This window comes from Talpa occidentalis, unplaced genomic scaffold (assembly GCF_014898055.3).
Source record: "Talpa occidentalis isolate TD23 unplaced genomic scaffold, MPIMG_talOcc4v2.1, whole genome shotgun sequence".
NCBI lineage: Eukaryota > Metazoa > Chordata > Mammalia > Eulipotyphla > Talpidae > Talpa > Talpa occidentalis.
The window spans coordinates 154992744-155016870 of NW_026555331.1; the positions used below are offsets into that span (position 1 = coordinate 154992744).

A 24127-nucleotide genomic window follows, 5' to 3' on the forward strand; every position below is an offset into this window, starting at 1 on the left:
GCACCTGCGGCGTCGGGGCGCCGGGTCCCGAGCACGCGCCGGTCCGCCCGCCGGGTCCACCGCGCCGCAGGCCGCAGTGCCGGGCGGAGAGTGGCCGCTGCTGCCCGCGGGCCGGCCGGGCGCAGGTCGGGGTTCGCGAAGGAAAACGCGGTCCGGGGCGGGGCGGCGCATCCCGGAGCGCCTCTGCCCGCGCCGCCCGGCCCTGGGGCTGCTCTGCGCGCCCCGCATCCTGCCGGCGGGGGGGGGGGGGGGGGGGGGGGGGGCGCGCACCCCGCATCCTGCCGGCGGGGGTCGCCGTCTTCAAAGTAGGAGATTCTGGTAATTTATTACCATTTCAGCCACCTCGGCCTTCACAGCCGGGACCCGGGGACGGAAAGGACGCGCCACGCGCCTCGGCGGGTCCGGGCCCCCCAGCGCACCCCGATGCAGCCCCCGCACCCCGCAGGCCCGATGCCTGCAGGCGTGGCCCTCCGGTGTTCGGTGTGAAGCCCGCTCAGGCAATTAGGCCCTGACACTGTCCTACCATCAAAACTGCATTATTCCTCCCATCCCGGCACATCCTGGACTCGCCCGGTAACCCGCATCCTTGTCTGAAAGCTCAAAGGTCCATTCCCGGCTCTGGGGGGGGGGGGTCAGGCCCGGGCAGGCGGCACCAAGGCGGCCGCAGTCCTGGCAGGGCCCTGCCTGACGCGGCCTTGACCCGCTTCCCGGGGAGGGTACCCTCGTGCGTGTCCAGCCGCCAGCCCGCTCCGCGCCTCCCTCCTCTGCCGGGGCGCCGACCCCGCGCTGGGCGCTCCCACACACCAGGCCACTCTGTGTGTCCGTGTCCCGAGTTGCCCGGCCACCCCGCGCCCCCTGTGGGCGCTGCCCTGCTGTCCTCGGTGCTACGGGCGTGAGGCTCGTGTCTGCTGCGCCGGACGCTGCCGGTGGTGGCCCTGGCCCTTCCCGCAGCCAGCCTGCGGGGCCCCTGCAGACCAGCTGGGGGGCCCCACCCCTAGCATGAGCCCTGGTCCCCCACCCTGTCCCCACAGCCTCCTTGTGACGGTCTCTGCAGAGTGGAAGGCCGTGAGGGGGTGTGACCATGCCTGGAGCGCGCCTGCCCCTTTCCCGCCGCGGCACGTTGAGAAACGCGGTAGGCGACCCTCTCTCTCACGCGAGGTGCCACGCGCCCGGCTCCAGCCCAGCCCCCCGCCCGTATGAAGGCGAGGCTGCAGGCCTCACCCCACCCGGAGCTGCCGGCTGCAGCGCTGAGCTCCACGGTGCTTCTGAGTGTGCCAAGAGTTACGTTTTTACCAAAAAAAGCACACACCTAAATGCCAGCTTCCCTGTGGAGTCTCAGAAGCGCGGTCTGTCTGGGGCCTGATTCCGTCACGGCGAGCCCATGTGTTCAGGCACGCTCAGCTTTTATGGGTCAGGATGAATTTATTCATGTAATAATTAAGCCTTTAGTAATTAAATGCGAGGCCATTACCATGTTGTTAGAATAAACCGAGAGCCAGGCTTTGCTCTGCCCTTGGGGAAACTTGGGTTTGGCCTCGCAGGCCGCCCAGCCCCGCCGCCGTCCAGGCCCATCGCTCTGGCCTGAGCGGCCCCCGCCTGAGCTCTGTGCCCCTTCTCCCCCTGCCATCCAGGGACACCCGGCGCGACAGGAGAACGTAGCAGTGACGGCAGTTGCTCTCCAAGACCACATCTCACACGGCCTTCAGCTTCGAGACCTGTCGCTCGCAGATCACTCCAAGACAGAGGCACAACAGAAAGGAAATGGGCCCAAGTCTCTAAAGCGAAACGCAAAAGCGGTGGTGGACTCCGGGCTTCCAAAACCCGCCCCGAGTCCCAGAGCGGAGGGTCCAGAGAGAGAGTACGTCCTGGGCCCGCGGCGGCCACCGCTGACCCTAGGTGAGCGCCCCGGCTGCCGCGAGGGCCGCGCCTCCCCACGGGCCGAGGCCGCAGGGGTCCGCCGCGGGAGGAACGGCCCTCGCCCCGGCGGGAGGCGGCGCGCGCAAGTGAACGGGCGGTGACAGGGGACCTGCCGCGAGCAGGACGCGGCCGTGCACGCGCTGAAGCAGGTTGCTAGTGCTGGAGAAGCTCTTCCCGCCGGCAGGGTGACCGCAGCGGCGATGGGAAGCCGGAGGCCACCTGGGGGAGGTGGGGCGAGGCCCGCGTCCCGGAAGGAGACCCCCAGCGGGAGCTGAGCGCGGCGGGGCCCAGGCGGAGGCCCGCGGGCTCTCCAGGCTACTTGCCGCCTTTCCGGTCTGGGACGGGTCTCCCCACCCCCTCCGGACAAGGCCCCCGAGCGCCCCCTGGCCCTGCTGCCCTCCTGTTACCGGTCAGCCCCCGGAACCAAGCCTCCCCTCTGGCCACTGTCCCGTCCACGCGCCCGCCGCTGTGGTTTCTGCCCTGGGGATTGAAAGGCGCCTGATAGGCCAAAGATTTTCCTGCCTTTTCTTCGGTGGCTTTTAAAGCTTCGCCTTGGGCATTCAGGGCAGGATGGCCGGGGGCGCAAACCGGAGGGCCGCCCCTACCCTCGCCTCAGCCGGGTCCTGCCTGCCTGGGCTCCCAGCCGGCGCCGCGCGCCACGCGGTTTTAATAAACAAGCTTTTGTGTAACCGGCAGGCACAGATCCCAACCCACCCCCAAATACCTCCAGAACGGCACCTCCTCATACATGAAAACACAGTGAGTGGCCGTTACGGGTCCGTCTTTGAGGAGACATTCCTTCTGGAACCTTCTGTCATTCTCCTCCTGGCGGGACGGTGGCCCCTGGCGCAGGTGCAGGGCTGGGAGGCGGCATCTCCTCAGCCCCAGCCTGTGCTGACCCCACTGGCTCTTCGGGGTCAGCCCCCCCTTCCTGGGCTCGCTCACCGCCCGCCCCCGCCCCCGCCCGGCTGAGGGGTGCTGTCGCTTCCCGAGAAACTGCGGAAACATCCGTGAGCCGCTGGCGCAGCCGGGAGTTCCCAGGGCACCGGCTGGGAGTCTCGAGACTCGCCTCCGCGTGGCTGTGACGGCCCACGCGGTCCCGACGCCACTCCCCCCGCCCCGCGGCGCTCAGCTCCCAGGACCTGCTTTTCTCCTCCCCGGGGAGCCCCCGTGGCTCCGGCCCGGCTCTGCGCTGCAGCCGTGGCTCCCTGCGTCTCAGGAGAGCTCCGCCGCCACGCTGGGCTGGGGGTGCCGCTGACTGTCCCCTCCGCCCGCAGGCGGCAGAGCTTTTGGGGTCCGGCTCTCCGGCTCTGGGGGGGACGCGTGGGTGTGGTTGGCTGCCCGTGGGGGTCCGGCTCGGTGCGCCGGGGACACCTGTGCTGTCTCCTGCCCATTCCGCCCTAGCGCAGAGGCTGGGCCTGCTGGACGCCCCCCCCTCGCCACTGTCGGCCGCCGAGTGGGATGAGGCCAAGCAGAGGTCGGCGCGGCGCGGGGACTCGCTGCAGCCCTGCCCCGTGTGCCGCGAGGACTTCGAGCTCCGCCCGCAGGTGCCGCCCCACCTCTCCCCGCCCCGGGCCACGCCACGGCCCTGGCCGCGCCGCCCCCCGTGCGGCCGCCCCGCGCGGCCCTCCCCCGGCTGTGTGGCGCCGGCCAAGGCAAGCACTGCTGACGCCTCCAGGGCGGGCGCTCTGAGCAGCAGAAGGTGCCCCCGAACACGACCCTCGAGCACCACAACCCGCCCTTGAGGCCGGGCGGGCGTGGGGTCCAGAGGGGACGGCCCGGGCCGGCAGGCACAGTGCTCCCAGGGGCCTCAGGCCGTGGCCCCTCACCCGGGCTCCCGCGCCCGCCCGGCCTGGGCCGCCCCTCCGGGCCGAGGGATAATGTGACCGCGAGGCACGGGCCGGGCCTCTGTCAGGTCGCCGTGTGGGGGAGCACAGTGCCAGCTGCTCCTCCAGGGGCCGATCGACCCCGTCCCTTCCCCGCTCCCCCTCCGCCCCCTCCCCCCTCCGTCAGCGAGGCTGCGGCGGGTGGACCTCGGCCGGGTGGACCCTGCCCGAGGCCAGGGGCGCGGGGCCCCTCGCCCGCCTCCCCCCGCGGAGGCAGCGCCCAGCACTCGCGGGTGCGAGCCTCGGGCGCCCAGTCTTCCCCGTCTTCCGCGGCAGGTGCTGCTGTCCTGCTCCCACGTGTTCCACCGGGTGAGTCCTCCCGGGGTGCAGCCAGCCCCTGCCCGGCAGGAGTGGACCCGGGGCTGCCCCGCTGCACCACCTGCTCAGAAACTGTGGGCCTGGAGCCCCCGGCGGCGAGCAGACGGCTGTTGGGGGGGCGGGGTCTGGGAGGTGCGCGGGCCAAGGGGCGAGGGGTGTCAGGGGGACGGGGGTCCAGGGGGCGTGGGCGGGCGGGGAGCAGGGCGGGGCCCGAGGGCGAGGGGCAGCACTGGGCCCGCGACCCCGAGGCCTCTCCCGTCTACATGTCGACGCTTGTGAAAAACACCTCGGGAGCGAGTTTCACTGGGCAGGTGTCAGCACCTGATGAAACCTCGCCAGCCCGTCATCTCGATCGGACGGGTCTCCTAATGCGGGGGGGAAGGACACTGTAATTACCGGCAGCAAGAACGCGGGTGTCGGGGTGGTGACTCGCGTTCTGAGTGGAGTCTCTCCCCAGGCGTGCCTGCAGGCCGTCGAAAGGTTCACCGGTAAGAAAACGTGTCCTCTCTGCAGAAAGGACCAGTATCAGACCCGTGTCATCCACGACGCGGCCCGGCTCTTCCGGACAAAGTGTGCCTCCAGGTAGGCGAGGCGGGGACCGGACCAGCCCAGCCCAGCCCAGCCCCAGACAGCCCAGCACAGCCCCAGCCCAGCCCAGCCCAGCCCAGCCCCAGCCCAGCCCAGCCCCAGCCCAGCCCAGCCCAGCCCAGCCCCAGCCCAGCCCAGCCCAGCCCCAGCCCAGCCCCAGCCCAGCCCAGCCCCAGACAGCCCAGCCCCAGCCCAGCCCAGCCCCAGCCCCAGCCCAGCCCAGCCCCAGACAGCCCAGCCCCAGCCCAGCCCCAGACAGCCCAGCCCCAGCCCCAGCCCAGCCCAGCCCAGCCCCAGACAGCCCAGCCCCAGACAGCCCAGCCCCAGCCCCAGCCCAGCCCAGCCCCAGCCCAGCCCAGCCCCAGACAGCCCAGCCCCAGCCCCAGCCCAGCCCAGCCCAGCCCCAGACAGCCCAGCCCCAGACAGCCCAGCCCCAGCCCCAGCCCAGCCCAGCCCCAGCCCAGCCCCAGCCCCAGCCCAGCCCCAGCCCAGCCCCAGACAGCCCAGCCCCAGCCCCAGCCCCAGCCCAGCCCAGCCCCAGACAGCCCAGCCCCAGCCCAGCCCAGCCCCAGCCCAGCCCAGCCCCAGCCCCAGCCCAGCCCCAGCCCAGCCCAGCCCCAGACAGCCCAGCCCCAGCCCAGCCCAGCCCCAGCCCCGGCCCCGCCCCCCCCAGCCCCCAGCCCCAGCCCAGCCCCCCTTAGCCGGCCTCCACCCCCCAGGATCCAGGCCCACTGGCGTGGGCACGTGGTCAGAAAGTGGTACCAGAACCTGCGGCGCGTGGTCCCCCCTACAGACGCCGGGCTCAGGAGGAAGTTCTTTGAGGCCAAGGTGGGGACACCCGCATCCCGCAGGGGCCGCGCGGGGTTGCTTCTCCTCCTCTCTGGTCAAATGATAAAATCTGTGACATTCCACGACTATTAAGCTCAAAGCCGCGCTGGCCGTGGCGGGCCAGCCGGCCCAGACTGACTCCAGCGAGAGGACGGAACCCCGCGGGGCGCCCCCGCCCCTCGGGGCTGGCCCGGCTGGCGGCGGCCGGTTTCTTGCAGCACTGCGCTGTGGGCTCTCGGGGTTCCTACTGGGGGGGCCCCCAGCCAGTGCGCCGACACCTTCGTCCTCACCCTGGGCGCCACTCACGCTCTCCCGCTAGCCCTGAGAGATGGGGGTCACGCGGCCTGAAGGCGCCCCACCCCTGCCGGCGCTCGCCCCCTCCTGCGCTTGGCTCAGGCCCGGTCCGGGACACACGCCACCGCTGCCGGGCTCCGCTGGCCAGCCCCCCACCCGGGCACTCCCCTGCCCCTCGCCGCCCCCTGGCCCAGCCTGCAGCCGCCCTCTTCAGAGCCCAGGACTGGAGAGAAGGCGGGGGCTCGGGCCCGGCAGGAGGGTGCCCCTTCCTGACCCTGGCCGGCTGCTCGCACACGGCCCTCCGTCCGCGGGAAGAAATCAGGCGCCGCGGGAGACCTGGCCGCGGGACGGTGGCCCAGGCCTGGAGGGGAGGTGGCCCGTTACGGCTGCATGACCAGATGGCTGTGAGCAGTCCAGGGGACCCCCGTGCAGGAACTGGGGGTCACAGGAAACGGAACCCCAGCAGGAGCGGCTGGGAGCGGCACAGCGGCCCCCAAGGGCGGGATGCGGCCCGCGGCTCCTGCTGGGTGGGTCCCGGTCAGTCGGGAGGCGCAGAGTGACTGGCCACACGACGCAGAGCCAGGCCAGCTCCCCGGCCACAGAGATGCGCTCGAGCAGCTCCGGGGGTGCCGGTCCGAGGGAGAGGACGGAGTCGCCCGTTGAGCGGAGGGACAGGGCCGGCCACGTGGCCAGCAGAGACTTGAGCCAGACGCTGTGGCGGGAGGCCGAGGTGCGAGGACGTCGCGATGAAAGTGGTTCCCCAGGAGGACGTAACAAAATGAGCTCCAAACGCGCAAAGGACCGAAGACCTCAGGCCACGGAACCGCGAGAAGCCGGCCCCCGAGCAGTCCCGGTGTGGACGTGGCCGCCGCAGCCGCATGGCCCCGAGGAGGGCGAGCAGCTCGGGGTCAGAGGCCCCGAGTGAGCGTTTTTCAAAGGGCAACACCGGTGACCGGGCCCGGGAGGGGAGCTCCCCGTGTGCTGTCGGCCCTGTGAGGGGGGCCCAAGGCTGCCCCCTGCTGGGTGTCCCCCCTGGGCACGAGCACAGTCCACAGGGGCCGGCGGGCGAGGGACGGTGTGGGGTGTGCGGTGACGGGATGGCCCCCGGGCAGCAGGCGGCCCCACCGAGGAGACGGATACCACAGCCGCTCCGCGGGGCCCCGCACGGCACAGGACGGAGCCAGAGCACCGGGGCCACCTGCCAGGTGGACGGTCTGCCCTGTGGCCACTCAGCTCGAGGTGGCCGATTCCGTGGGCCAGGGAGACCGGCCACCTGCCCTGGTCCTGCCTGGGACGATGGCCCGGCCCTGCCCACTGGGGCGCCCGGGGCTGCCACTCTCCTGGTGCTTGTAGAAGCCGCGGCCGTGGAAAGGGGGCCTCTGCCTCCAGTCCCCGCGGTCAGTCCCAGCGGTGAGGCCGGAAAGCACCGGCCTGGCCCGCCCGTCCAGCCGCACCTCTGCAGTGACCGCGACGGAGTTTTAGTCTTTTCACCAGGAAACAAACTTCCATGTTTTGGTAAAAAAAAAAAGAAAAAAGAAAAAGGAAAAGAAAAGCTTAAACTGGTTGTGTCAAGTGAAGAACATGTTGTCTAGCACAAGCTCGTCAGTACAGCGAAGCGTCACCCCGCGCAGTGCACAGACTCGGCTGCCTCAGCACCAACTGGCCCGGCCCGGCCGGTCGCGCGGGCTCCGGGCCAGCTGAGCCCGGCCCACGCGGAGGAAACGCCCAGGCCAAGGTGACAGTGGCTTCAGAAGGTCCCTCCGTGGCCGGCGGAGAGCACCCTGGTTCCCAGGCGGTTCCGGAAGGTTCTGGTGCCTGTGCAGCACGATGCTGTCCGCTCCACCTCTGCCACCGCCCACCCCCAGCCCCCCACGGGCGCGTGGGACTCGGGCCAGGACATGTGAAGAGGATGCGGGAAACGAGAGGTTCACAGGGCAGCGTGCGCAGTAAGAAGCCATGGCATGTGGGGCGCAGCACCCTCATGGGGGGCCCGGCCCGAGTGAGGATACCCCCCGCCGCCCCCCGCAATGCTAAATTAGCGCAAATCACTTCATCTTTGGTCTGCACCGCCTGAAACTGCAGGTTACGGGGGAAGCGGCTGCGGGTCACAGCCTGAGGCCGGGGCCCAACAGCTCTCCCCGCGTGGCCCCAGCGCGGCGGCCGAGGGCACCTGCGGAAGTGCCGAGAGGAAGGCGCGGCTCTACGGTCACTGCCAACCCTCAGGACATTCCGCTTCCAAGCAGGAGCTGAGACGCCAGCAGGAGGCCACGCAGGGCCACTCGCCAGCAGCGTGAGCAGGCCCAGGCCGGGGAGGCCTTCGCGCCGGGGGCGTCTGGCGTCCGAGGCCCACTTTGTCGGCCGGCGGACAGGGGGTTCCGCAGGAAGTGGCCTTGGGGACATAAGCCCGGAGGGAGGAAGGGGCCAGGAGGCCGGCGGCCGGGTCAGGGGGGGTTTGCGGGCCTGCGGCCGGGCCCCAGCACTCCGGGCGGTGAGCTCGGGCCACTGCCTTGGGCACGAGTGTCCTGCAGGGCCCGCGGGGGGTGGCGCAGCCTCCCGTTCCTCTCCCGCCTCTGTGGGTCAGCACCGGCCCTCGGGCAGGCCCCGGAGCACAGCGGCGGGTCCCCGGGGAGCCGAGTGCGGTGGGACGCGGGAGGATGAGTCTGTCCTGGTGGGCCGCTCCCTCCTGCCGGCACCAGATGAGAGCCCGGGCCCCTGGGGTGGGCCCGCCCGTGTGGACAGAGGGGCCTTTGATGCTTATCTGCGCGCCCAGCCTCCCCGCAGACTGGAGGTCGGGCCTTTTATGGCTGCAGTTAAGACTCTGCAGATGCCTCATGTTATCCCACCCGCCCCAAGCCCGCGGTTGTTTAAAAAGTGAGGTTAGCAATTTGTCAGATGTGGGGCGAACCCTGGGGCCTCCTGCCCCGGCCCAGCAGGAGGGGCTCCTGCCCTCCCACTTCCATCTCGCCAAACAGCCATCGCAGAGTTTGCTCACCCGGCCCCCGGCCCCTTTATCGCGGGGAGACGCAAACACCGGGTGCTGACTCAGAGGGGCTCGCGGGCCGGGGGCAGGAGGCCAGTAAACGCTTATCAGCGGATTCACTGATAGGCCGTAAATTCCAGGTCTTTCATTTTGCTTTTGAGAGCGGCCGTAAGTCAACATATTAGGAAGTGATTTGCTGACAAGGAGGCGTCGGCAGGGCCTGGGCAGGGCTCACCTGCGCCTTTGTTAGCCAGGGCCCGCATGCCGCCGCGCGTCTCTCGTGAGTGACCAGCACTTGCTTCACCTGACAAGAGCCTGCACTCCTGGCCACTGCACTGACCAAGAAGCTGAGATATGAGGCTTTAAAAGGAAAAATATCCGAAGACGCTCATTCTCTGTAAAGTGGAAACTCGCGTGGATTGTGTGTTTCCCTGGCATGAACACTGAGCATCCGCTGGAAAGCTGGAACCGACCCCCACCGGTGCCCGCCCGCCGCCGGCCTTCCCGTCACCAAGGGCGTCTGGCCGCGCAGTGGGGAGCAGAGGCGCGGGGCACTCGGGAAAGATCTGAGAGGCGCGGCCGCTTGAGCGCGGGGGTGCGGCTGTGGCACTCTCGCCCCTAAGGCAAGGTGCAGCACTTGCAGGGAAAATGCAAAACCCCTCGCTGGCCGTTCACTCCACCCAGACACGGCAGGTGTCCCATGTGCGCGGATCAGTTAAACAAAACGCCGTTAGAATTAATTTCACGTTTTTAACGCCTTACGTGGCTCCCCGGAGACTCTAAGGTTAGAGAGGAGGCTGGCGTCCCACTTCACTGGGGCAGACCCAATCCAGAGTCACGCCTAAGACTTATGTTCTAGAAAGTTCTAAAAACAAGTATACCAGAAGTTTTTTCTAAGAATATCATCACACGCCTCTTTGAGAAGTTTAGGGAGAGAAGCCAGATGCAGTCTTGTCCCCAGAGCCCTTTGACAAAGGCCCCCTGCCGCCCCCTGCAAGCCCCCCTCTGTCCTCCCGGGCCCCTCACAGTGAGCCCCCCGCCCCCCACTGAGAGCCCACATCCCTACAACTTGGCCGAGATCCATGAGACCGCGTCCTTCCCAGCCCACAGGAGACTGACGTTGGGGTCCGTGATTCCACGTCACTGACCTTCTAGGATTTCTGCTCCTCTGTTTGTTCCTGAGAAATCATGCAGGACTTGCGAGGACCAGGCAATCCCTTTAAAACCTGTACAGCTGTAACCAAATCACACCAAAAACAATAACCATCTGAATTTAAAAACCCACTAAGGCTCAAGACGTTAAACTTCTAACAAATAATCCAGGACATCTAGGACTCCGCCTTTTTAAGATCGGCCGGTGGTGTGCCGATGGCAAGGCACGCGGAGGGTGGCGAGCCCTCATTCGGGGAACAAAATTGGCAGAGACCAGGGAGAGTCACCATAGGCAGCATCTCCAAGTTAGCGCTTGTGGCCAAGCTGAGCCGAGAGGTGACGGCCTGCGGGGCTGGGCTGGGCACCCTGCAGGCAGCCGGGGGGCGCCCGTGAGCCTGTGGCGTGTGCATTATCCGGGCAAGTTCCAGTTTGCTGAACAGATCTCAGCAGATCCACCCTGCCAGGCTCCGTGGTAGCACGGGCTGCACTCAGGGGCTCGTGCTGGCAGTTGCGCGTGCTGCCAAGAGGAGGCAGTGGCATGTCCTGCCGCAGCCCAGCTCACTCCCGAGAGCCGGGGTCGTCGGGTCAGAACGGATCACTTCACAACGAGCTTGGGGCTGTATTCAAGGGCAGCACTTCTGAAGCAGACTTTTCAAAAGCGTCAGCTACGGGTAATACGCCGCCTCCCTGTCCAGCCAGCAGTGAGCCCTGACCGCGCCCCATGAGCCGGAGGCATCAGCTGCATAAAAGGTTTTCATTTCCCGCTGTCCTGAGGCCACAGGGCTTTCAGGCCCTGGTGCTGGAGCTGAGAACAGTGAGCTGCTGGCTTACAAGAAGGCGACCGTCTTGTCTCGGGCTCTTTCTGACGGTCCCGCACAGCCGTGTGGGGAGATGCTGGCGAGGGCCGCGAGCCAGCTCCAGGCCCGAGGCCCGGCCAGGCCCGGGCAGCCGTGGTGCTGCGCAGGGGCCTCGTCCTCGCCTGCCACCCAAGCGACCCTGCGGCTCACTGGCAAACCCCGTGCCTTCTCGCTCACCTTCCGCTGTCAACGGGCTTCCGGCTAACAGCGCCCGCGGCCAGGCCAGGCGGGCGTTCCAGTCGCCTCTCGGGTCGGTCCCAGTCACCGCGCGCGTCGGTCTCTCCGCGTTAGCAAAGGCAGAGGCGGGCGGACAGGCAGGTGCGGCCCCTCACCGAGCCCCGCCCCCAAGTTCGCAGAGATCAGCGGGCGCCTGCTGCGCTCCTACCACACCGACGTGGACGCCCTCTTCTCGGAGATCGACCGCTGCCTGGCCCTCAACCGCAGCGTCCTGCAGCAGCTGGAGGACAGGTGCGGCCGCGAGCTCACCGAGCAGGACTGGGAGCAGATCCAGATGCAGGTGGGCAGCAGGGGCAGGCGCAGGCAGGAGGGGGGGCAGTCAAGGGACCCGGTTCCAGGCCAGCCCTGCCCCGTGTCCGCACCAGCGCTGAAACCCCGTCACAGGCCTTGGGTGCCGGCCAGGGCCCTTCAGTCTGAGACCCTGGTTGGGCGAGGCCGTCTGTGAGTGACGGAAGCCCCTCGGGGGCGAGACGCCTGCGGCCCCCTGCTGGAGGGAGGCATCTGTAGTGGCCTGGGGAGAAAGGGTGATTCAACACCCGACAGAGGTTAGACTTAGGAAATCACAGAAACAGGGACATTCCGAAGTTCAGCTCCCTGGAACGTCTGAAAGTCCCGGCCTCACTGTCCGGTGAGCTGGCACACGGCACCGGTACCGCCAGCCCAGAAGCCGCTGTCCTGGCCCCGGGGAACGGGCGCTGGCAGGGACGTCCCGGGTCCCCCGGCATCCTCGCGTGCAGGAGACCCGGCCCCCCGACACGCCCCCGTGTTGCAGGCTCTGCAACGGGACAGCTCCGAGTGCCCCATCTGCCTCACGCCGCTGGAGGTGCCCGGCGCAGGGGGCCCGGCGCCCCGCCGCGAGACCGTGCTCCTGTCCTGCTCCCACCTGTTCCACCAGGCCTGCCTCCTGGCTCTGGAGGAGCTGGCCCCGGGCGACGCGCTGCCCTTCCACGCCTGCCCCCTTTGCCGCTCCTGCTATCAGAAGAAAGTCCTCGAGTGCTGAGGCCACGGTCAGGAGAGACGTCGCAGTCGGGGGCGCGGGGGGCTCGCCTGGTGTGTTGGGGTGAAATACTCTGTCCCCGGGGAAGGGAGCTCGAGCACTTGTGCATAAGAAAACGAATCCTGTTCTAAAGCCGACGCCCCACCTGTGTTTGATTCCGAAGAGGAAATTCCAAATGCGTTTAATCCACCAGAAAAGGTGAGGGGAGGGATGCGTCGCGGGGTCTGTGACCAGCGAGCAGAGCCCCGGGGCGGGGTGCGCGTGTGTGTGCGTGCACACGAAGGAGGGGGGCCCGGGGGGGGGAGGGGCGCCCACCTGCCCCACCGGCCACCCAGGCCAGGCCAGGCCAGGCCAGGCCGGTGGACACCGTGGCCGCAGCCAGTCTCCCCGGATGGGCCGCAGCTGCTGCCTCTCCCCGGGCCCCCGGGATGCTGGGGCGGCCGCGCTCTTGCTGCTGGCCAGACCGGTCCTGCTCCCGCACTCGGAAGGCGAAACCTCAAAGTAGAGCATTCCGTCGCGTTCAACCTCAGAAGACGCACAGCGGTGCTGTCACGCAAGGAGAGCCCCGAACGGCTCTGGCCAGGGCTCCCATTCCTGGGGGCCCGGGGCCCAGGAGCCAAGCACCCCGGCGCTGGCAGAGATGGGCCTGGACCCCAGAGGTGGCGCACCCCCAGCCCCAGCCCTCTGCTGCCACGGGGCTCCCACGGGGCTCGGCTCCCTGCCTCGCCGGTTGGTTGGGAGGCGCCCACAGGCCACAGCCAGTTACGCGAGGACACATCACCTGGCCAGGGGGCGCGGGCCACGGGTGGCTGAGCGCAGGGGAGGCTGGCTGGGGGAGCCCCGGGGCCAGGCTGGCATGCGTGAGAGCAGGACACCCCCCCACACATTGCCTTCCTCTGGTCTCAGAGTGGGGCCTGCCCGGCCAGCCGCTGACCGAGCGCCAGGAGCCACGCTGGCACCACACGAGCCCCAGGGCAGCGGCATCTCTGACTTAGCGGCTGCCCCAAGCGTGGACCTGGGACGGGCAGGCCCCACATGGACGGTGCTGGGCTTAATGCGGGACACCCGTGTCCACAGCGGCCTGAAGAGCTGCTGGGAGGCCTCCCAGCCGACCCGCCCTCGCTCAGCAGACGGGCTCACGGGGAAGCAGCTGGACCAAGCCAGATACCCGTCACCAAGGGGCCACCGAGGGGTGGGGGAGATGGCTCACAGCCACACGAAGGCCTTTCAGGGCGGCGCTGGCCGCCCTCGCCCCGGGGAAGGTTGCACGAGGTCCTGAGGCGCCTCGGCTTGTCACCGCAGTCACATGGGGCTCCACTCACAGCACATTTAAACACCGACGTTTAGGAACTAGATTCGGTCAAAAATTCAAAGGGCTGATTCGAGTCCGCAGAGAAGCCGCCACGACTGGCCACCTTCCGGGAAGGGGAGGCGGCTCTGCGCTTGCAGGCACGCTGCGGAGGGCGGCGGCGGCCTGGGGGATCCCGGCTGGCACTGCCCACCAACGCCCTGATCCAAGGCCCGCAACGAGCCACACAGTCAGAATCGCCTCTCTGGGCCAGGCTCCACCCTCACTCCGCCCCGCCCCTGCCCTGCCCGCACCCCTGGGCCGGGTCTGCCAAGGAAACACCACCAGGACCGGGAAGTGGACCAAGCTAGATACTCGGGGAAGTGATCAAGGGCAGGAGCCCAGGAGGCCGGGTCAGGCCCTTGTCCCCGGGGCCCCGCGAGCCACCGCTCGACGCTGGGGCTGCCCCTGCAGAGCAGGCCTGATGGTGCTGCCTCCTGCACAAGAAGAGGCACTGCCCGCCGGCCGCACCGTCCAGTCGCACCGTCCAGCCACATGACCCGGGCCCACGGGCTTGGGGCACTGGTGGGTGCCGCAGGAGGCCCAGCTGCTGGAGCACGACAGCAGGGCCCCGCAGAGTCCCCCGGGGTGCTGCCCTGCCCCGCGCTCCGCAGCCCCCCAGGCAGCCTGGCGGGGAGCGCTCCCCCAACCCCACCCGGCCGCTCCCCAGGCCCTCGCACAGCGTCCCCGCGGCCAGTCCTGGCAGCGCCCTCGGACCCGCCACACTCACCCCAGGTCGGCCTCGCATGGGTGGGCTGTGGCAGAGCATGTTGCTTGAAAAGTGTCCAGAAACAGTCTGCACCGCCCCGGATCCCCAAGTCCGTTTTCCGAACTGCAGTTCCGCACCCGCTGGCGCGTCAGGAGGGGCTCCGGTCTGCGTCCGGCACTTGACCAGTCACACAGCCAGCCAAGTGCCCGTGCCACGCACCACGGAAGTTGGCAGTGCCCATGGGTATGTGCAGAGAAGCACGTGGGGTCTGTGTGTGTGTGTGTGGTATAGGGGGTGTGTGTGGAATGTGTGTGTATAGGTGTGCTGTGTGGTGTGTGTGTAGGGGGGTGTGGGGGGTGTGGGGGTGTGTGTGCACTGTGTGGGGGTGTGTGGTGTGTGCTGAGTTGGGCGTGTGGGCTGTCTGGTGGCAGGTGTGGGTGTGTGTGCTGTGTGTGGGGCGTCCAGTGTCAGGTGTGGGTGTGTGTGCCCATTACCATATGAGGTGCTCTCTGAAGCGCTCCGGTTGGGCAGCGCTGGTGCGACAGGGTGACAGCCACTGGGGCACCCACCCTGGGGAGCTCTGGATTCGAGGTGCCACAGCCGGTGCTGCTCTGCTCTGTGGAGGGACTTGGAAGTCAAACCAAACTTAACAGCTCAGAGCATTTGTGGAGAAAACACGCGGCCGTCCACCCCTGCTCCCGGGGCAGGCGAGGGGAGCCAGGGCCTCTCGCGGGGCAGGAAACCCCAGCCCAGTCCGGTCTCCCTGGCCCACGCTGCCAAGGGGAGGACCCCCACCCCCGGCCCCTTCAGCCCCAGGGGACGGCACAGGGGACGCCAGGAGCGCACGCGAGCACTTGTGAACCAAACTTGCCATCACTTGTTATGAAACTTTATTTTCTAGGACATGTAAAAAGTCACGCGGAGGCGCCCACGGAACGTCCGAGGACACAGTAAACAACGCCGACACGGCGCGGAGCGGAGTCCCCGCGGCCAAGCGTCCTGCGGCCAAGCGTCCCGCGGCGACCTCGCCGCACAGTCAGGTGCTGCCGGCGACCAGGCGCAGACCCCAGGACAGCCGGCCCTGCTGCCGGCACCCGCGGCCCGGCGCCCGGCCAAGGGGGACCCGCGGGGCCGTCCTCGCCACCGCCCCAGCCCGCCGCACATTTCCATGGAAACCGGGTCTACAGCAGGTCTACTTGGATCTAGACTGTTCGTAAAGCCAAATGTTAAATCTAAGAAATGACAATCCGTAAAAATCATTATAAATGTTATAATCTGCAAATTTAGAATTTTAAAAGTATTTAAATATTGCAGAACCAACTCGTGCTGGGAACCGGCGAGGGCCCGGGGCCTGTGCGGGGCGCGATGCCCGGAGGGCACGGCGGTGGCCTCAGCTTGGAGAGGCGCGTCTCGCGGGAGCCCCTGCGCGCCGGGAACGCGCCACCGGCACGGCCACCAGAGGGCGGGCTTCCCGCTGGGGGCCGGCACCCCGCAGCCCCCGTGCCCAGGCGCAGGAGACACCGCCCAGCACACGGAGGCCCGCGCGTCCGCAGCACTGGTCAGGGCGCACGGGCTCCTTCACCCGCAGCCCAGGACCAGCCCTGGAGGCGCGCTCTTCGGGCAGGGGCTGCAGCTGTGCCCAGGCGCGCCCGCAGCGCAGCGGCCACGCGGCTCCCTCCCGGTGCGCCTCTGCAGACCGCGGACACGCCTCGGCTGTTCTGATGTGGGCGCCGCATGGAGACCTTCTGAATTTCGGGTACACGGGCGCGCCTCACAGACTCTCCCCACCTGCGGGCCGGCGGCGTGCCTGCAGCAGGGCGGCTGGGGTGGGGCGCGGTCCTGGCCTTCACGGGACGCCGGGCGCATGGAGCCAGAGGCCCTGGCGCGAGGCTTGCAGGCCAGAGCGAGCGGGCCACGGTCACGCTGTCCCCGGCAGCGGAGCTCGGGGCGGGCCGCACGGAGTCCACTGGGGCGGGCCTGATGCAGGCGCTGGGCTCTGATGCCGCCCCGGCTCAGGCCGGCCTCGGTCCGCGGGCACCTCCGCCCGTCACCAGGCCAGGCATGTTCCCTCCACATGGTCATGTCCCCTCCACACCGGCGCGGCCGCCAGGGGCGCAGGAGAAGGCCGGCGTCTCAGAGCGCCTTCTGGTGCCCGTTGGCCGATGGCTTGGCGGAGTCCGGCTCCCGGGGGGCGCTGGACAGGCGCAGCTTGCGGAGCCCTGCGGGAGAACCGGCGTGAGAGAGCGGCTGACCTGGGCTCCGCGGGAGACTCGGCCTTTGCGCCCACAAGACGGCGCCCCAGGGAGACACCGAAACACTGAGCTACGACCAAAACAAGCAACGGGAGGGGCCTCGGAAAAAGTAAAAAATGGCAAAACCAACATAAATATTTCCCGACTCCAAACTACTTACCTGAGAAAAACCATCACTGCCCTGTGGGGGGTCATGAGGCCCCTGCACAGAGGGGACGCTGGGGGCAAACCCGCACAGCACACTGCGCCCACAGGCGGGGTGTCCGGCACGACTTTCATGGGGCAGGCTTTCGCAACACGCAGAAAACTGACTGGGGTGGGGTCACCTGTCCCCCAAAATGCCCACGGCTCCGAGCTGGTGTCAGCCCCGAGTTCGCACAGCCCCAGGCTGTGAACTGTCCACGCTCATCTCAGTGACAGCGAAGACCCAACGCATGACAGGAGGGTGGGAAGGAACCCCCCCAACACAGGAGGGTGGGAAAGGAACCCCCCCATCCCCCAGCCTGCACCGAGGCCCTGGTGGAGCCACAAGAGATGCAGACCCGACCCCTGGTGGCCAGGGCAAAGTCCGGGGAGAGGAGCCCCGCTTCCTCAGGAACTGGGTGTGCAGGCCACACCCCCCAGTCCCCCCCCCCGCCCTCCAATGAGGGACCCCCCCCATGCCCCAGGCTACCCTGGAGGAGCCGGTTGGAGCACCCTGAGTCCTGGGCTGTGCCAGGCGCCTACAGTGCAGACTCTGGCTGTCAGGGCTGCGCAGAGTGACGGGCACTGGAGACAGCTCGTCCGCGTGGACATAGTCCGGTCCCCGTGCAGCCCTCGGGTCTGCGACGGCCCAGGTAACCGGCCCCTGAGGGAGCTGCCCTGGGACATCCGGAGACCCACCGGGAGACCCACCCCCCAGGCGGCTCTGACGTTGGCCAAGGGTCCCCCCAACCCTGAGGACCGCAGCCCTGCCGCCCCCGTGGCTCTAAACTGGCCTCGGCGCCCGCCGCAGTGAGTTGGTGCGTCCAGGGAAGGTGCGGCCACCCGCAGCCCCCAGCCCCCACCCCTGCCTGGTAGGGAAGGCCTGGCCTGGGCTCTACCCCCGACAGACACCAGGCCGCTTCTTGGGCAGCCAGGAAGCACCTGGAATAGGAAAGGCGTCCAGAGGAGGCCATCCGGACCAGGGGCCCAGCGTCAGGACATGCCCCTCGACTGCTGCAAAATCACCCCCCACAAGGCCCAGAGGTTATGGGGCAGCTCGCACCGCCCGGGCAGTGCTCAGCCACACATCTCTAAGTCCTCCTAGACGCAGCCCTCAGTGCCCGCCCCTGGCCCGCCAAGGCCGCTGCGCGCAACCACCAGGTCATCAGCGGGTGACTGGAGGGATACTTGCAAAGTTCACGCCTCAAGCAGCTGACCAAAAACAGGGTCAGGATGCATAGCTACGCAGTGACAGTGGGTGCCCAGCCCAGCACCCCACATGCACTGCCCCCTGCCCCACCGGGGGGGGCCACGAAGCCGCTGCGCTGGCCCTGCTGTCCTGGGGAGGCTGAGGAAGCACCGGCGCAGGACCATGGCCCCCAAGGAGGGGCTGGGCCTGACCCCCCCAGAGCTGAGCCACCACATTCAGGAAAATGAACAGGTGAAGAGTTAAAGTCATTCAAATACCAACACGTCCACAGCCAGAGAGGGCATCCCAGCCCCCCGGGCTCCTAGCCTGGAGAGCGCCCAGCATCCCAGTACTCCGGCCTACAGAGTACCCGGCACCCCATACCTAGGGCTTTGAGGAGCTCTTCCCGCACCGCGGAGGTGAACTTGCGGACCAGGCACAGCGTCGTCACAATCGCGAACAGCAAGTTGTAGGACAGGACAATATAGAAATTTCCCAGCCAATTAAACCTTCCAAAGTCTCCAAGCAGATCAAATCTCGTGATTCCTGTGAAAAACAAATAAACCACCCTTAACACAAGCAGCCACAGATGCTGGCGCAGGCGCAGCACCGCGCATGAGGCGGCTGGACGAGGCGGCCGGGCAGGGCCGGAAGAGAAGGGGGTGGCATGAGAGCACGCGGGGACCAGGCACCTGCTTCCTCCGCCCTCCCTCCAGGCCTCGCCGGGCTCTCCTCCGCCCCTGGCACACGCGGGCCTCCTTTCCCCTCAGAATGAAAGTTCCGTGAGGCCGGGCCCGGCCTCCCAGCCCCGCGCGTCCCAGCCAGAGCAGCGCCTGCGCCCCACACCCCTCAGAGGCGGGCAAGGGAGGAGGTCTTTCCAGAAAGAAACATCCTCTGGCCTCGGACGACACCCTACGCACAGTGAAATGCCATTTTGGAAACAAAAGAGCTCAGTCTATCTGACGGGCGCTGGCCAGACCAGGGTGGGGGTTCTAACCAGTACTCAGCCAGAGGGGCCACCCCTGCACGCGGGGGCTGGTGGCGGGGGGCTCTGCGGCCCGGGACGGTGGCCCCGCACGGAGCGAGGGGCACACTCGAGGGGAGTTAGGCGCAGCAGGGCAGGCGCTCGACCTGCTGTGGGCCCAGACCAGCAGGACACCGGCCACCCCTACGCACCTGGTCCTGGCCTCAGGTCACCTCACGGATGGCACTGGACAAAATGTGAGGCTGTGCAGGGATTTCCAAAGACACGGGTGCTTCAATGCAATGCTTTAAACCTCTTAACTGGCTAAAAGATGGCGCCGGCCAACGCCGCAGGCACGTCGGTCCTGTGAGCTCTGAGAAGACTGCACGCGAGATGCCTCGACCCTCAGCCTCAGCGTCTCCGCTGCGAGGCTCGCGCTGAGCACAACTAAACTGCGCTTTTAGATAAAAGTGCCAACTTGAGAAGAACCAGCACTCCGCGTTCCAGCTTGCTGGCACCGGCCGCACGCGTGTGCAACACGCTGACCTGCACTGCCGTGGGAAGGAACGAGCATTAAGGCAGCAAATTTTAAAGTAACTAAAACAAGAAGAAGATCCCATCGTCAAAAGTTACGTCGCTGTCCCGGGACATCTCGACACGCCTGTTCCACCCAGAGGCTGGTCTCCAGAGGGCGCTGCGGAAAGCAGGCCGGGGGCTCAGCCGCACCGGGGTCGCCTCCGCCGGTGAGCCCATGCCCACCAGGGCCCCCGAGCCAGCTGAAGGCAGCGCGGCGTCCTCAGACAGCAGCTCCCACACTCGGGCCTGCCGGCGCGGCCCAGCGAGGACCTCCCCTGGAGCCAGAGCGGGCACTGCAGCGCAGAGGGCCGGCCCCAGGAAGCCTGATGCACAGAAGGGCCCGTGAAAGTCACTCAGAAATAAGACGGTAAATCGTGCGCGCGGACATTTCGCACCAATGGCTGAACGAACAGCCGAGACTTCAGTGTCAGGTGCCGCAAAGGACACGGCGCCTCGCTGCAAAAGACGAGGCTGTAAAGGAAACGTTCTCTGATGCGACCCTGGGACCCGCGCCGTCCCCGCAGGCCTTCACGGCGCTGCTGTACACTATTACCCTGGCCGCGTCTCAGATTCCTTCTCTAAACCAGCCTTTTGAATTAGATTTACCGAAGACGGCGTCCAAATGTGACTTCCAGAGTATGAAGTAACGCAATCTACAATCCCTCGTAAGCATCACTAGCTTCAGAACTAAGGTCGCCCGCAGGCTCACACTGCCGCTGGCACCCCTCGCTCGGAGCAAAGTCGTCCCAAGGCCGAGGAGTGCCAGGCTGCGTGTGGGAGGGGGTGGCATTCCCACAAAGACCTTAGCCCCTGACAATCTTACTGTGCAAGCAGATTTTCATGAAATCCACCAGTTAGAAATATGTTTTGTCAAACCACCTGTACCCACATCCCATCTGCCGCCCTGGGATACAGGTGGTTTGCAGAGAAAAAAACTAAAAACTAAAAAGAGACAAAAATACACACACACACACACGTACACATGTAAACACACACATGCATATACATACATGTGATGGAGTATTATTTGGCCACTAAAAATACGCTTTGGTTAGGACAGAGTAAAAAGAGACTCAATTTCCTTCACATGTGAATCAACCCCCAAGACCCCAAGACAGACAACATGGACAAACCAGGGTTTCGAGAGCCTGGGCATCCAGCAGTGGAGGTCAGTGATGCGGGCGGGGACACGGGCAAGCGGACCCCCTGTCTGCCTCGGCTCCCCGCCCAGAGGGCCCCCAGGAGGGGGAGAGGGCAGGTCAGTGCTGACACCTCGCAGAGACCTGAGGCCCAGGACAGCACTGCGGCCAGAGCACGGCGGTCAGCAGAGCTGGAGGACAGCGCCCACCCCCAATTCACGGAGGGAAGGGGGCGCGGCAAGAACCTTCAAACGGTCATACCTATGCTCTTGGTGGTTCCGAGACTGCAGGCAAGACCGAGCTTGTGGAGACGCAGAAGACAGCAGTGGGCCTGAACTGACCTTCCACAGAAGAAAATTGTAATGAAAGACAAGGAAACACAATGGATGGGATTGATGACAAATCACACACGATGACAGAAGAGATTAATCGATTAGAAGACAGAGCAATAGAAACTATTCAACATGACACACAGAAAGCAAAAAAAGACAAAAATGAACAGAGCACGGGTGCACTGTGGATTAATCTTAAATAGCTGATATGCTCATGATGCGCCTTCCCGGCAGAGAAGAATGAGACGAGAAAAATATCTGTAGAAAAAAAGGCTGAATAGCTTCCAAATTTGACGAAAACTACGTTCTATAGATCACAGAGCTTGACGAACTCAATGAACAAGAAGTCTGAGAAAAACTATACCAAAGCACATCATAAACTGTTTGAAATTAGTGATGGGGTGAAAAAAAAATTTTTTTTTCAGGGTGAAAAATCTTAACAGCCAAATTTAAAAAGGGGCAAAAAAAAAAGACATCACAAAAGATTTCTTGTCAGAAGCTATGCAAAGGAAGCTGACATGAAATATACTGTAAAGCAACAGTTGGTCAAACAATACGGTCCTGGCAGCACTAGACCCGTGGATCCACGGGGCGAAGTCCAGAATAGACCCAGCCGTGCACCAACGCTCAGCATGGCGAGGAGCCACAACCACCCGCCACAGGAGGAGCGAGCGGAGCGGCTCTTGAACAACAGGGCTGGGAAAACGAGACACGCGGTGAAAGAAGGGCGCTGGCCACTCTCCAGCCCCAAGCACAGGAGCGGCTGACGGGGCGCCGACCGCCAGCCCACGAAGAGGCGGCGTGGAGCAGCCGCGCTGGGCCGTTCAGCCAAGAAAGTGGGACGGATTCGAGTGCCGCGACCCCAGCGGGTGCTGGGCCGGCCGGATCCAGCCGCTTCTGTGTCTGAGTTTCACTGGGAGCATCCTGCGCAGCCGTCACACCCCCAGCGCAGGGGCGCTGTGGGGGCCCGGGCAGCGGGGGGCCCACACACAGCCCCTTGTCCGTGGAGCAGCACGGGACGCCGAGCACCCAGCTCCCTCTCGCCGCAGCGCTGCAGCCCAGCCGCTCCCCGAGGAGCGCACGCGGGCAGAGGGCGGGAGCTGGGGGCTGCGACGGGGCCCCAGGAGAGGCCCGAGGCGGGGGCGTGTGCACGGCCGGGCTGCGGGGGCCGGCACGCGGGGGCACAGGGCCCTCTGTCCCCACCCAACCCGCCCGAGCCGCGGGCATGGGGCGAGGCGCTGACAAGGAGCAGCCAGGCGCGCGGGCAGGTGCAGCCGACAGACACGGCGCCATCCGAGGCCCAGCCTCGGGACTCGTGAGCAGGGGGTCAGGCCACTCGGCCAGAAGAGGACTGGGCGGCGCCAGCTGACCTGGGCCCCGCGGCGGGGGCTCGCCCTGGCCCGGAGGGAAGCGCGGGAGCAGGACTGCGGGCGGGCAGGGGGAGGCCGCTGAGCGCTGGGAGCACCTGCCCGCGTCCACACAGCGCGAGCCTACAGCCCCGGCTAAGGCGGCTGCAGATGGCCGAGCGTGGGCTGCGCAGAAGCCAGCCCCGGGGAGGAGCACAACAGCCGCCCAGGAGCAGCCCCGCACCCCTGGGGAGCAGGCCGGGAGGCCCTGTCCCGCTGCCCCAGAGGGGTCTCCAGGACGGAGCCCCGGGCTGGACTCCCCAGGAACCAACGAGCCCAGGGCCTGGCTCCGGCCCTCGAGGGGAGCCGCCTGCCTAGAACCCTGGCACATGAGGCAGGTAACCTGCGGCTCCGGCTCTGGTGAGGACGCGCCGACACCATCACCCTTCGCTGGGGGGCAGGTGAGGGAAAGGTGGGCTCAGAAACGCCCATGAGACCGGGCCCCCCTGTGTGGGCAGAAGGCCGAGCCCCGGCCTCTGGTCCGGCCAGCAGGGCAGGGAGTGTGCCGGTCCAAAGGGACACTGCAGGGAGGAGGGGCGGAGAGCGGGGAGGGAGAGGGTCTCTCTCTTACACACGCACACACGAACTCACACATGCACACACGGGGGTGGGGGTGCAGTGAGCGCCACGGCCCGCGCACAGCTGGGCCCTCTCTTCTCAGCTCAGGTGGGTGGTGGGCCGAGGTCTGGAGCCGGGGACGAGAGTGGGGCGCTGGGGGGCAGCAAAGGGACAGCTAAGGAACAGCCGGAGGAGAAGGGACGGGGTGGCGGCCGGAAAGGCAGATGGGGAGAGCCAGAGGGGCCCGGACCGCACACGCTGGCCCCGTGGGCGAGACACATCTGGGGACGGGTAACCAGGCCACACGCCGGCGGCGAGGCAGGCCCGCAGGGAAGTGGCTCTGGGCCTTCCACTTTAAGGGCGGGGCGAGTGCCAAGCAAGGCCTCGAAGGAAAGTGGGGACACCTCTCCTGCAGGCACCGCGTGCAGGCACCTGGCCGGCCCGGGGCGCTCCCCCACTCTGCCCAGGGGCTGGGACTGAGGCGGGGGGGGGGGGCACACAGGACTCCAATCTTCAACCTCGCTGCAAGGAGGACTCCTCCGTGTGCGTGCACATGACAGAGCCAGCCAGGCAGCCCCCGGCCTCCAGGGCAGCGACTCCGAGCTGACGGCCCAGGCTGAGACGCTCCGTTTCCAAGCACACCTTAGGGCTCCTCCCAGCTACGGGTGCTGCCTGGAATTATTGTCATTGAAAATGTTTATAACAAACTGCAACTCAAGACATTTGAAAGTGTGTCCACTTTCTCAGGAGAGACTGCGTGTCCAAAACCGGGCATCAGAGGAACACGAGGGCAGCCTGGACCTTGGGGACCGGTGTGGGGGGTTGGAGGTACATCCCGTGGTTTGGGGGGCAGCCTGGGACTCAGAGAGCCAGCTCAGGGTCTAGGAGGCGGGGGGTGCAGCCTGGAAGCTCGGGGGGCACTAGCTGCTCTCTGAACTCTTCCAGACATTTGACCCAGAACACTTGTCTTTATTATTAAAAATCCTCACCAGACACAACGAATGTATTATTCAGAACATCTGTAATCAAAGCTAATTAGAAGACTCCTCTGTGACTTTCTGCAACATGAGTGAATACAATTAAGTTACAAATTATTTGCTGAGAAATTTACAGGACGGGCTTTGGAATTACCTTCACACCAAAGCCGCCATTAGGAGCACAGACGAGGGTTCGCGCCGCGTTCTGCGCTCGCCTGTCTGAGCATCGTTTGTTCCTGGCTCGTACCGCGAGCTGGAGAGGGGGCGTCCGGGGTGACTCGGTCGTGCCCCTGTGTGACACCCCAGGAAGACCTCTCCAAGAGGACCGGTTTTCAAACAGGTCCCCTCATCGGGGCCAAAGACAGAGTCCACTTTGTCCCCCGCGTCACGGGGGGGCCGAGGGGAGACGGGAAGCGGGGGTGCTGAAGGCAGACTCGGGC

At 66.6% G+C, this 24127-nt stretch overlaps 2 protein-coding genes across 8 annotated transcripts in view; one reads left to right on the forward strand and one right to left on the reverse strand.

Annotated features, from left to right (window-relative positions):
- The first annotated feature begins 346 nt into the window (after positions 1–346).
- RNF32 (ring finger protein 32) lies at positions 347–12186 on the forward strand. Of its 5 annotated transcripts, none has more exons than XM_037516381.2 (9): positions 347–573; positions 1032–1132; positions 1632–1896; positions 3322–3464; positions 4080–4112; positions 4579–4703; positions 5429–5537; positions 11170–11337; positions 11830–12186. In XM_037516381.2, the coding sequence occupies exons 2-9, from the start codon at positions 1082–1084 to the stop codon at positions 12055–12057; spliced, it is 1122 nt and encodes a 373-aa protein (XP_037372278.1). In that variant the 5' UTR covers positions 347–573; positions 1032–1081; the 3' UTR covers positions 12058–12186. The 5 variants fall into 5 exon arrangements, with proteins under 5 accessions (XP_037372278.1, XP_037372297.1, XP_037372322.1 ...); XM_037516400.2 differs by having other exon boundaries at positions 1055–1132; XM_037516391.2 differs by having other exon boundaries at positions 566–604; positions 1055–1132.
- Positions 12187–15756: 3570 nt separating this feature from the next.
- LMBR1 (limb development membrane protein 1) overlaps positions 15757–24127 on the reverse strand; it is an 81147-nt gene continuing 72776 nt past the window's right edge. For 2 of the 3 annotated variants that reach the window (XM_037516454.2, XM_037516450.2), the window contains 2 exons: positions 18120–18281; positions 15758–16330 (listed from right to left, as the gene is read on the reverse strand). In XM_037516454.2, coding sequence (XP_037372351.1) covers positions 16245–16330; positions 18120–18281 — 248 coding nt within the window. In that variant the 3' untranslated portion in view covers positions 15758–16244. Of the gene's footprint in view, positions 16331–18119; positions 18282–24127 lie in introns of all 3 variants that reach the window. The other variant, XM_037516463.2, reaches the window with a different exon arrangement.

Coding starts and splice junctions, on each gene's coding strand:
- RNF32 (XM_037516381.2), top strand. CDS start 1,082: ATGCCTGGAGCGCGCCTGCCCCTTTCCCGCCGCGGCACGTTGAGAAAC. Junction 3,465..4,079: donor ACTTCGAGCTCCGCCCGCAG/GTGCCGCCCCAC, acceptor CTTCCGCGGCAG/GTGCTGCTGTCCTGCTCCCA. Junction 11,338..11,829: donor GGGAGCAGATCCAGATGCAG/GTGGGCAGCAGG, acceptor CCCGTGTTGCAG/GCTCTGCAACGGGACAGCTC.